Source organism: Vulpes vulpes, chromosome 10, assembly GCF_048418805.1.
Source record: "Vulpes vulpes isolate BD-2025 chromosome 10, VulVul3, whole genome shotgun sequence".
In the NCBI taxonomy this organism is placed as follows: Eukaryota; Metazoa; Chordata; class Mammalia; order Carnivora; family Canidae; genus Vulpes; species Vulpes vulpes.
The window spans coordinates 5,928,219-5,940,521 of NC_132789.1; the positions used below are offsets into that span (position 1 = coordinate 5,928,219).

Here is a 12,303-nt window from a genome sequence, read left to right on the forward strand (position 1 = left end):
ACCTGACATTATAATTTAACGGGTACAACCTGGTCTGACCTGCCCTCTTTGCACCCACCCCCCTGGCCCCTCAGGGTTTCCAGAGAAGCCCTCAGGGATCCAGTTCTTTGAAGGATCTAATTCTGACTGAGGAGCCTACTCCCACAAACAAGCAGGGTGAACATGGTTCAGGTCCCTATGACATCAACCCCAGGTCTCGGCATTGAAACTGGAAGAGAAGCCCATGTATTCACCCTCAGAGAGGTCAAGACACGGTTAGTACACACACAGCACCAATGTTAGCGGCAGTTAACCAATGTTAGCTCGTTTTTGAACATGGCCTGGCCCATTTTGGCCCACATACTCTTGCTCCTCTGAATCGGGGGTGGCCCAAGGAGGGACACTCCACCGCAAGCTGACTGTACCTTGTCCTGCCCGCTCATTTACTTCATCTGCATCCTGGAACTTGGTCACTTGCGTGAACAAGGTGGAGCGGTCCAGTGGCCAGTTGTTCCTCCGGCAGGTGGCCTGCACCAGGGCCGTGAGGTAGGATTCTGGGATGTGCAGCCCCGAGAGCCACATCACACTGGGCTCACTCTCAGTAACCTGGAGGGGAGGGAGGGAAACTGGCAGGAGCCCGGGGCCACCATCAAGTGCCACGGCTGGAGCTGATCAGAAGTTTAGTTCATGATAAAAGCATACTTCACAGTAGAGGCAAAAAAGAGGGGTATTTGAACAACTGGCAGCCTGCTGGGGAAAACAAGCTGAACCACTAGATTCCAGAGGAAACAAAGATTTAGCTAGAAAAGAAGTGAAACCACAAAAGTACCAGATCAGATCACCAATGAATGTCATCACGATCTTGGAGTTGGGAATGCAAAACCCAGAGGCCATAAAAGAACAGACTGATACACTTGACTAAATAAAAATGTAAAACTTTCTAACGGAAAGAATGCCATAAAATCAAAAGACTTATGACAAGTTGGGAGAAATGCAACACTGGCAGACAAAGAGCCAATCTTGCTACACAAAGAGCTCTAAAAGATCAGTTTAAAAAGATAGAGAACTGGATAAAAAGGAAATCAAGACACAAAAAGATTCACGGGAAAAGAAGGTATCTACGTGTATGTAAGATATGCTCTGCCTCAACATAATTAAAGAAATGCACACCCAAACATAGTATTATTTACCTATCCTAACATATTATGATTTACCTATCAGGGAGAAAGGATCCAAAATATTAAGAACAGCCAGTGCGGCAGAGGAAGGAAATAATCGTATTTGTTCACTGTGGTTTCTACTTGTCGAGAAGACCGTCTGACAAGAGCTATCAGAATGCAAAGTGCACACCCTGGGACCCAACTCTGCTGTTGGAGGGATTTACCCGTGAAATAGACTCGTGTGAGAATGCAAAGACACGTGCGCCAGAGTGTTGTCCACACTGACTAAAAAGAAAAAACCCCAAATGGAGCCACCTAAATGTCCATCAGGGGAAAGGACACGGAACATCTATAAAACAGGGTCCCCTTAAAAAAGACTAAAGTAGATCTAAATGTACTTAGAGGGGCACCTGGATGGCTCAAGTGGTTAAGCTTCTGCCTTTAGCTCAGGTCATGATCCCAGGATCCTGAGATTGAGCCCCACGTTGGGCTCCCTGCTCAGTGGGGGGTCTGCTTCTCCCTCTCCCTCTCCCTCTGCCCCTCCCGCTGCTTGTGTGCCCCCTCTCTCTGTCAAATAAATTTAAAAATCTTTTTTTTCAAGTAATGTCCTTTTTTGAGTCATGTACCTTTTTAAAAAAGATTTTACTTATTTATTCATGTGAGACACACAGAGACAGGCAGAGACAGGGAGAAGCAGGCTCCTCACAGGGAGCCTGATGTGGGACTCAATCCCTGGACCCAGGATCATGCCTTGAGCCAAAGGCAGATACTCAACCACTGAGCTACCCAGGTGTCTCTAAATTTAAAATCTTTATTTATTTATTTATTTTTTATTTATTCATGATAGTCACAGAGAGAGGAGACAGAGGCAGAGACACAGGCAGAGGGAGAAGCGGGCTCCATGCCAGGAGCCCGACGCGGGACTCGATCCCAGGACTCCGGGATCGCGCCCTGGGCCAAAGGCAGGTGCCAAACCCCCGAGCCACCCAGGGATTCCCCCAAATTTAAAATCTTTAAATAAGTATATGTTCTTAAAGGAAGTACATTTGGCCAAGATGGACTCTGAGATGAATAAATCAGATTGTGCATAATATGCTTCAAAGTCTTGAAAACAAAACGAAAAGGACAAAAAAGATACAGATATGCCTGTAGAGTCCAAGACCATTTCTAGAACACCCAATCAACTGCCAACAGAAGGCACCACTGCAGTTAGAGAGGGGCTTGAGGTGGTCAGGTGGGTCCAGGCTGAACGTTGAACCAATGAAGAGCCTGTTGCATCTTACTTACCCACAATGTGTACTGGCTGAACCGCCGCAGGAAGTAAGGCATCCAGTTTCCCAGGGACTTCAACGTGTCAGGGGCAAGTTTTCTCCAGATACTAGGGATTTGCCCGAGGAAAAGAGACCTGGCTACATCATCTAACTCGTTGCTCATTCCAACTTCTCCAGCCAAGGCCTGTGCACAGAATGGAGAGCAATCAGGCATGACTATCAGAGAAGTGGGTAGAGCATCTAGGCCGTGGTCTGCACATTAGGAGCATGCTCACCCTCTGAAGTTCAGCCAGGGACTTGGACATCCTTACAACAAGCTTGTTGAAGCGTTCCAGCTCCTGCAGAAGTACCACTGACGTGGGGGAGATCTCCACCCCCAGGTGCTTCCTGACCTGGTCCAAGTCAAAGACTTTAGGCATCTTGTTTTCTATGTCCTTGGCAACGTGGCCAATGTAATCATCTCGGCTGATGCCACTGCTGGATTCCCCTAAAACCAGGACACTTTTTAGGAAAAGCATGGCATCTGGGTGTTAGGACTGGGGCATCCAGAGCCTTCTAGTTCTTGGAATGGCATCACCAATATAGAAACTACAAGAACCAATAGCACTTTGTGCCAACACCTTCCACCCTAACCAAACTAATTCAGTCCTCCACGGTAGACTTTACCTGTCTGAGGCTGCAACTCTAGCAAGTGAGCCCACATGTCTCGAGCTGCCTGAGTGTAATAGCCGATCTCAGCATTGGAATGAAGACCAAACACTTCAGGTGTGTTGGCCAGTGGGAGGGCCTCAATGGCTTCTGTAATCAGAACAGAGAATACCCTGTAATACCACCCTCGATTTCTGAGGTCCCACAGCCTCAGCATCCCCAGATATGCAAGACTAATTTCCACTGCTTAATGGGTGACCTGTTTTTAAATAAAAAAAAATCTATACCACCATACCCTACTCCAGCTGTGTACTAATCATTTATGAAAATGCTCAGGGAGTTTCCTAGGCCACTCTGCCCTTCTGGGCAGAATCTGACGTATTTGTCATCATTCCAGGCAAGAAATCTGAACTAACTCCATCAGCACTGAGGCTATAAAGGACTTGCTGGGCCCCCTAAAAAAAAATGTAACAGAGCAGGCCCACCCGTCAAGGATCCCCACCAGCAGAGAGGTCAGAAGAGCCAACAAGGCTACCATAGAAAACAGAACAGCTGAAATGTATGGTGGATCTCCCTTAGAAAACACTTTTAACATATATTTGATGCCTGAGAAATCTCACCGACAAATTTTTCCTTTACATCACCAGTGGGGATTTTATAGTCTACTTCCTTATTCCGGAAGAAGTGGAATGGCTGGAAAGTGTCAAAAATGAAGTCTCCCAGGTACTCATCCATGTAGATGGTCAGGATGCGTCGATCAAAGCTGTCGATGGCCCGTCCTCCATACATGACCTAAGTTATGGGGAGCGAGAGCTGGCCAGGAACCCAAGACCCGCCAGGGGAACCCTGAGACCTGAGGTGCCCTCGGGGAGACTCCTGCTGGCCTGGCCACTGTGCAGCTCAAACCATGTTGATCACATGCCTTTTGACCCATGGTGTAAACAGGTGCCCCAGGTGATATGCAGCCCTCGTGAAGTGCTGGGAGCCTGTATGCCATTTGCAAAATACCCAAACACAGTAAACAGACCACAGAGCAACTAAAGAAGCCAGCCGCCACTTTGGTCTTTGGAATTGGTGATGTCCCTGTGTGAGCCATGTGCAGGCTGTGAGGGAGGCCTGTATAAAGTCATGGTCCCCAGTGTGGACCTCCGTGCCTACTGAACAGGAGCAAGATTACAACGACATGCCCAAGGCATAGCCAGGTGGGGAACTGCCGACCCCTAGAGAACACAGCACCCAGGAGTGATAAATCTAGAACCTCCATGTGGATGGAACCCGCTTAGAAGAAAGACAACCAGGTGGTGAGCCAATAGAATTCCTCAGAGACCTAGGGCCTTCAGCTGATAGGTGGCAGAAGCAAGAGGGAAGTCACCAAGGGCTCAGAGGTCATGCACAGGGCACCAGGCCACAGCCCACTTCCAGCCCTGGGAGGCAGCCCATGAAAGGTCCCCCAAGACGCTCCTACCTCTCCAATTAGGTACTTGAGGCTGCCCCACGGGATCCTAGGGTCACGTTGCTGGAAGGCTTTTGTTAGGTATGTGTTCAGAATCTCCATGCAGACCTTAAGAGAGGAGGGACAGGCTTGGTTATCGTCCAGCCCACCAAGTCGCTCAAGCTGTGCCCCTCTCCCGAAGTGCAGGCAGGAGCAGCCGTCCTAGCTGCAGAAAGGGTGGGGGGGAGACAAGCTGGCTGAGGAGGAAGTTCCTCAGGAGGAGCAGCAACCACATGTCTTCACCTGGAAGTCAGACTCGTTGAAGTCATAGTACACGTTCCACCCGATCTTCCCGAACTTTCTCCTCTCCTGCACCACTGCGTGGAAGAATGCCAGCACGTAGACCAGGGATTTGAAAGCGGGGTGCGGACACTGCTCCAGCATGTCATGAGAGATCTTTAAATAAGTTGCTCTCATGTTGAGTTTCAGCCCGTTTGGTGGCTCCATAACAACCTGCCAGAAGGTAAATCATGACAGAAACCACAGGCCCTTGAGTCCAGCTTGGAAGAGCGTGCAAAATGTAGACATCTCAGGCTTTCCCTTCACCTCTGTGTGGCCACCTTTCCCATTCCCCAGAGAGCAAAAGTCTCTTGTTAAGGACCCAAAGAAGTTAAGGAACTAGATACTGTTCTGGCTCCTGTTCATCAAATGGCCCAAAGAAGGTTCTTGAGCTTCTTTGGGCCATGGAATCTTCAAATGCAAAATGGGAGTAGTAAAGTTTTCCCTCTACCTGCCCCTGATGACAGATGACATTTCCAAACAGAACTTCTCTGAAGAGTAAGTTCAATGGGGCATGTAAGACACCAGAGCTAGATGTGGGTGGGCCTATCATTAGAGATAAAAAGAAGGTTTAATAAATGGGAAGTATTGGACAACGAACCTAGATCTTGTTTTGGATACATGCGGAAGTGGTAAAGGCAGGCCAGAGAGTCATAATTGCCCCCCCAAAACTCACCCAGTGCAGGGCATTGCTTATCTCTGAAGAGAAAGGAAGAGATTGAAGTGGGAAGGGTGGCCAAGAGAGTCTGGCTGTGTCCTAGGTTTATTTGCAAACACACACGCACACGAACACACATGCACACACACGGCAGAATGGTGGTGATCTGAGGCACGGGGCTGTGGGGATGGGGTGTTTGTCCTAAAGCCAGACCTTCAAGGACTTCTGCAGAATTCCAATGGGGAAGCCCTTGGTGGGGTCTGTCGTGAGCCACAGGCGGAAATCTGGGTGGGGCTTGGTGATCCTCTCCAGGGACTTCTCCAGATCTTTCAGCCACCGGACCAGGAGATGGCAGTTCTGTAGCATCAGCCACTGCCCACGAGCCACCGCGGTCTCCAGCAGCTGCAGAGCCACCTGCATTGATGGGGAGAGAAGGAACGAGTCAGTGTCCCAAAGTCACACCGACCCTGTGATCTCCCAGAGACCCACTCCATGCCCCGAGAAAACAAAGAGCCCACTCCAGCAGAAGGCACGAAGATATGAGTGACCCAGGAGCTACAGAGGCTGCCTTCAAAGAACTGATCTTTTAGAATCCCTTCAGGGCCACTGGGCCACCAGGCTGGTCCCAGCCTGGAGCTCCAGGCTCTCTGGGACATTTGCAGCGGTGCCCTGACTACCCCCATGGCCATGCCACGGGGATAATGACAACCCTAATTAGAAACAGGGATGTCACTAAGACTGGAGGAAAGATGGACTATGTGTGGACAGACATTGGAAACAACAGAGCACAACGTCCAGGCAAGGTCGGGCAGTGACAGCATGCCCACTCTAGAACCATCCTAGTGTCCCACATCATCCTGGTACCCGAGTGCTGCTCAAGGGACTGGAAATGCACCCAGCTCACCGTGGAGCAGCACCCTTGAAACCAGATGTTAGCCCATTGCTAATGGAGGCCAGTGACATCACCTACATTTAGAGTTTGTTCCTTCCAACAACTAATTACCTTTTCTTGACCTTGACCCATGGCAAGGAATTTGAGGCGGTTTCCTCCAAAACCACTGCGCTCAGCTAATTTCATAAGGTCACTGGCAGGGTTGGAGCCGGGACTGAGGATGAACACAATGGGCGAGTTTGGCGTGCTCTGCTCAAAGATGGCCTCGAAGCTGATCATCGGGGGCTGCACATACCTAGTGAGGGAAACATGGGGGCCCTCATGGAGGACAGCCACAGCACACTTGCCTCATCCTTTCCAGAACCTTCTGGCTGTTCCTCTGCTATAGCTCTGCATAGGTGAGTCCAGTGTTTATGCACAATCACACACGAGAGGATGAAGTCCTAGGGGACAGGGGCCCCACTGCATCCCCTAGCACAACCCAGCACATCCATGGGGATGCCTCCTGACAGGGGCCCTTCAAGGTGGACGTCCTCTTGGCACACAGCCCAGAGGTTCCACACCAACAACTCCACAGGTATGTCCTGAATGGCCCACTTCTCAAGATTTTTGAAAATGAGTTGCCAACACATCAGGCTTGAGCAATTTCATGTAGAACCCCAAATTTGTAGCTTCTTTCAAAGAGTCAGAGGATCCAGCCACTCTGGGTCCCCCTTGCCCACTGGTGTGAACAGGAACGACCCTGTGGACCAGGGTCGACTGCTCCGATTTGTCACAGTCCCCACCCAGCCTCGCTCACTCGCTGCCATCTGAGCATGAGTCTGCAAGCCCAAGTCATCTGCCTGGCCTCAGTCCTGGAGCCACATTGTCCAGTATGGAAGGTCAGTAGACCTGTGTGGCTATTGAGCATGTGAAGTGTGGCCAGTCCAAGCTGAGATGGGCAGCAAGGGTAAATTCACACAGGCAGGACTTTGAAGATATAATACCAAAAAAATTTTAAGACCCCATGTGAGATATCTCAATGTTTGTATTGATTACATGTTGAAATGATATTTATTTTATTTTTTACTTTTTTTGAAATGATATTTTAATGTGTTGAGTAAAATATTATTAATTTTAACTTTATCTGTTTCTTTCCGAATGTGGCTACTAGAAGACTTCACACACGTGGTTTACTCTGTACTTCTCCCAGATAGCGCAGAACTAGAGTGACCACCAAACACTGCTCAAAGCCAGGGCAGTGGTGGCTCTCTCAGAAGCTCACTGCTGTCTACCAGTCCGGGGTGCAGGGCAGGGGGCAGTGACCCCACCGAAGGGCAAAGCAAACTCAACAATGCACTTACTTCTCTCCCATTGTTACAGTCACGTAGTCGGTCACCGCCCGATACACCCGATCCACACGGAAACAACGCAAAATAAGCAACTTCTGGAAAGGGGTGATGTTGTTATCATAACCCAAAGGGAATGGAAACTGCTCGAGGGAGTCCAGGTCATACCACTGGGAAGAGCAAAGAGTATTTTTGTGGTGGCATCAACTCAGAAACCAAACAGGCCCCCATTTTTACCGGAAGGTCCCAAAAGTCACTGTAAAGGAATGAAACCTACAGAAGTATGACCTCAAGGTCACTTCCGGTCAGATCTGTCATTTTCGATTCCCTCCCCTTCCAAAACTATGACCTTCGGGGAGGGAGGGACTGAGTCTTTTTGACTGCTCAGTCCCCAGTGCCCATCAAGGGTGGTTGGTGCCCATTTCTGAGTAGATGGATGGATGGATGGATGGACAGAGATGGATGGACAGACGGATGGATGGACTGACAGATGGACAGACAGATGGATGGACAGATGGACAGTTCTCCCACAACACTAGCTGGGGTACATAAAGGAGAATTTGATCAAGGGTGCTGGCAGGCACTGACTACACTCTGAATGGGTCACTCTGGAGTATCTTCTCACTCACAAGGGGTAAGGCCATGATTTAAATCTCAAGATGCCTGACAGAGAAAGGAAGGCGGAGGCAGAGAACATGGGTTCACCTCCTTCCAGACAGCCACGTGTTTCTCAATATCATCAGGAAGGTTCCCGAAGTCATTTGAGAACATTTCTGACAAAAGCATGATATCTTCCCATCCCTGGTCAGACAACCAAGCACAGGGCTTTTTCCGTTGGCTTTTCTCCAGGGAAATGTTTCCTAATCACAAGAGAAGGGAAGTCAACAGCCGGCAGCCACATGCCGATGGGAGCGGGCAGCTCAGTACTTTGACTTCTCCCACTCCTGGGAGAACCTGCATCTCCAGAGGGGACTGGACAGACAGAGATACACGGCTTGCCTTGTCCCACTGCCTGGGACACCAGACAGGCAGGTCAATGTGGCTTCCAGCCTCAGGGAGCCTGTGGGCAGCAACCTGGCTGCTCCGGGCCAGACCAGAACCATTTCTGAGGCTGGAACTGCCAACTGAAATATTTGGTACGGCAGCGCCATCAGAAGTCAAGTTCCAAGGAGAAGTTTTGGTAATGCTGTTTCAACGAACAAGTGCAACGTGGGCCAAGGGAGTGGGGAAGAATGAAAGGAGGCACATTTGTCACCTTTTAAGAAGAAATCTAATTCTTCCTGGGGGACTCTGCCTTCTGCTTGTTCTATCTTGATCGTCATATTGAAAGAGAAGAGTAACTTGTGTCTCTCAAACAACCCTGGAGGGAAACATCAGAGGGGCACTGATAGAGTCAAGTCACTTTGAAAGTGGTGTTTCCTATGCACAAGCTCAAACATGAGAGAAGAACTGAAATTCCAGACAGCACGGTGGCACTCAGTCTCTGCTGCACAGTTGTCCACGTCTATGGCATCTAAGGACAGACACCACATCTAGGGACAGACACCACGGGCTCAGTTTGCACCCGGAGCCCACCAACTGGCCTGTGGTGCCACTCACTCCTGTGCATCTGCAGCAGCCCTGACCAAAGCGGCACCCACCCCACCTGCCTGGAAGCGCAGCACAGGGTCCAAAAGCGACTGGAGGACAGTATGATAGAAGTCCAGAGCTGCTTTCTCTATGGAAAATAGGTCGTTTGCCTAAGTGCGAGTTCTTGCCTGGTATAGTCTAGGTGTTAGAAGCTCCCTGCAAAAGGCTAGATAGGAAATATTTTTGACTTTGCAGGCTAGGTGGCCTCCAAAATAACTACTCATCTGCCCCTGCAGCAGACAAGCAGCCATAGATGACACAGAGACAAACAGGCATAGCCGTGTTCCAATAGCACGCTATTTACAAAAGCAGGCAGTGGGCCAGTAGTGGCCTGCCGGTCACGGTGTGCCAACCTCCACTGCAGAGCAAGCACATTCCACCAATATCTTTATTGATGGTGGATGCTAAATACTAAAGTTCTTCTTCTTTAAAAAAAAAAAAATGGAAGAAATGGGAGCTCCTGGGTGGCTCAGTTGGTTAAAGCAGCTGCCTTCAGCTCAGGTCATGATCTAAGGGTCCTGGGATCAAGCCCTACATTGGGCTCCCTGCTCAGCAGGGAGTCTGCTTCTCCCTCTAGCTTGTGTGTGCTCTTTCTCAGTCTCTTTCAAATAAATAAATGAATAAAAATCTTTAAAAAAAAGAAACAGAAGAAATGTGTTCTTGGGGGAAAAAACTGTGTAAGTCAACATCTGTGACTCGAATTCTACCTTCTGTGAGCTGCAAGGGACAACAGTCCTCAACCTTGTTCCTGCCCTACTGGTAGGGGCTGAATTATGTCCCCCCCCAAATCCACATGTGGAACCTCTGACACGACCCCTTGTTCCTCCAATGTGACCATGTTTGGAGAAGGGGCCTTTAAAGAGGGAATGAAGGGAAACTGAGCCTCACATCCTAAACAGAAGAGATCTAGACAGACAGACAAAGGGGCACATGCACGGGGCATGTCTGTCCTAATCAGGGCAGAGAGGCGCTCACCCGTGCAACCGTAGTTATAGATGTTGAAAGTCAGCGTGTCCATAATGTTCCGTAATCGCTTCATGAGAATGGAATCAGGCAGGGACTTCTTAAGTGACAAGCCAAAGACCTCTAAGAAGACGATGAGGGAGTACTGGTACATGGTGTTCACCAGGGCCATCTCGGACAGCACAAAGAACAGGATGGCCCCCCTCCTGGCAGCCGGCCGGTAGCCATCTCGCAGCCTGTCTATGTCCAAGGCCGTCTTCTCCGCCAGCTTGAGCTTCTCTGATACCTAAAGCAAAGGTGCGCACCCCGTGGAAATGGAGAGACTTACACCGTAATCAGAATGACTTACAAAATGGGCAAGAAAGCAAGGAATGCAGACAGCAGGAGCAGGAGGGAGCAGCAAAGAAATCCATGCAATGCTTGTGGAGCTTTGCAGAGCACCTACCCACCCTCTTGTGACGTGTAGTGGATGCTTGTTGGCTGGACTCCCCGGTACCTGTGCCCTGTTCTTCTAACAACAGTCCCTGACTCTAACTTGGAGACTCCAGTTTCCCCCTCTCATTCCATATGTTGGGTCCACCCCAACTCCAGCGGAGGAGCGTGTGACCCAGGCCCAGTCTACACACAGCACTCCCAGCCATGGTATTCGTTTGGGGTGGGTATGTGACTGAACTGACTCTCGGGACCTTCATGATAGAGACAGGTAAAGATTCTCACTCTTCCCTTTGGACCTGAACCTGAGGGGGGCATGAGGCCATGCCCACCTGCTGACCATGAGGGGGAGCTTGGCTCACAGGGAGGCAGAGAATGAAGCTGCCTCAACAAAAGGCCCACCCCAGAAACAGAGAGAAACTGAGCCCTAATGATATGTTTAGAGTCCTAGATCCAGCTCTACCTGAAGCCATCCCTGGACTTTCCACATTCTAGGCAGATAAATTCCCTGTTCACTTAAGTAGAGCTGGGTTTTCGATCACTCTTGACTCAAAGAGGCTGATCTGATGCACAAGGGTCCCTGGAAACACCTCTAGGGCCTCCCTCCTCATAGAACACCCAAATAGAGGTGGCCTGTTCTCATCAGGCAAAGCCTTGGATGACTAAGAGCTCAAAACTGATGCCAGCACAGTTGGCCATCCCCACCCCCACCGTACCCCTATGCCTCTGCTTCCAAGACCCAGGAATGAGGCCCTGAGATCACCAAGTCCAGTTCTCTCCTTGAGCAGATGAGGGCACTGGCGCCCCAAAGGCACATCCAGGAACCACTACCACCACTCCCAGCTCAATGCAGTTTATACCTCCATGGCCTTGGATTTGGTCTCCTCCAGGGTCTGTACCAGCTCCACATTGTCCAGCATGTTCCCCGTGGAGGTGGCCAGTTCCCGAAGCAGAGAGTCTTCCAAATCCTTCAGCAGGTTCTTGTTCTCACTCGTCTCCTGGATGAGGTGCTCCCGCTGCTCCTCCAGCTCTCGCCTCTCATAGGCCACCAGCACGCTCAGCAGCTGGTCCTCGAGACCTTTCAGCGTGACTATGGGGAGCAAGGGGAGGCCATCACTGCCAGGCAGCCCACGTCTCCGTGCCCACTGTACGCTGTGCCTGGGCCAAGTGGAGGGTGCAACTGAGCCAGCACTTCGGGAACTCGAGGACTTGCTCCTGCCATCACTCTAAAGCCAACAGGTCAAAACCGTCAAAACAACACAGAGATGCTCCTTTACAGAGTGGTGGGCAACAATCGTGCAGGGGCTCCCACACATTGGGGAGCCTGAGCTGAAAGCACACCCAACCTACTTAACCTATTTAAGCAGGTGGAGGACACTCCTAGAAAGTGGCACCGGTTCCTAACAGAATTAAGCTGGGAGGAAGGAGAAGGGGCATCTGAAATCATGCCACCTATTCAAACCCAGAATAACCTCCTGCCCCAGCAGAGTGGGGTCTCACCCTACTCCGAGTGTGCGTTTCCAAGAGCAATGGCCCAGACTCAGCAGCCCCCAAGCCACGCATCTCCCTGCC

The 12,303-nt window shown here is 50.2% G+C and overlaps 1 protein-coding gene across 1 annotated transcript in view; it reads right to left on the reverse strand.

Annotated features, from left to right (window-relative positions):
• DNAH10 (dynein axonemal heavy chain 10) overlaps nt 1-12,303 on the reverse strand; it is a 134,308-nt gene that overhangs the window by 1,712 nt on the left and 120,293 nt on the right. The window contains exons 64-77 of the mRNA XM_026017081.2: nt 11,592-11,821; nt 10,312-10,585; nt 8,963-9,067; nt 8,413-8,567; nt 7,723-7,877; nt 6,491-6,674; nt 5,701-5,901; nt 4,794-5,003; nt 4,524-4,619; nt 3,679-3,850; nt 3,077-3,208; nt 2,686-2,897; nt 2,427-2,594; nt 405-585 (exon numbers count right to left, since the gene is read on the reverse strand). Coding sequence (XP_025872866.2) covers nt 405-585; nt 2,427-2,594; nt 2,686-2,897; nt 3,077-3,208; nt 3,679-3,850; nt 4,524-4,619; nt 4,794-5,003; nt 5,701-5,901; nt 6,491-6,674; nt 7,723-7,877; nt 8,413-8,567; nt 8,963-9,067; nt 10,312-10,585; nt 11,592-11,821 — 2,475 coding nt within the window. The remainder of the gene's footprint in view (nt 1-404; nt 586-2,426; nt 2,595-2,685; nt 2,898-3,076; nt 3,209-3,678; nt 3,851-4,523; nt 4,620-4,793; nt 5,004-5,700; nt 5,902-6,490; nt 6,675-7,722; nt 7,878-8,412; nt 8,568-8,962; nt 9,068-10,311; nt 10,586-11,591; nt 11,822-12,303) is intronic.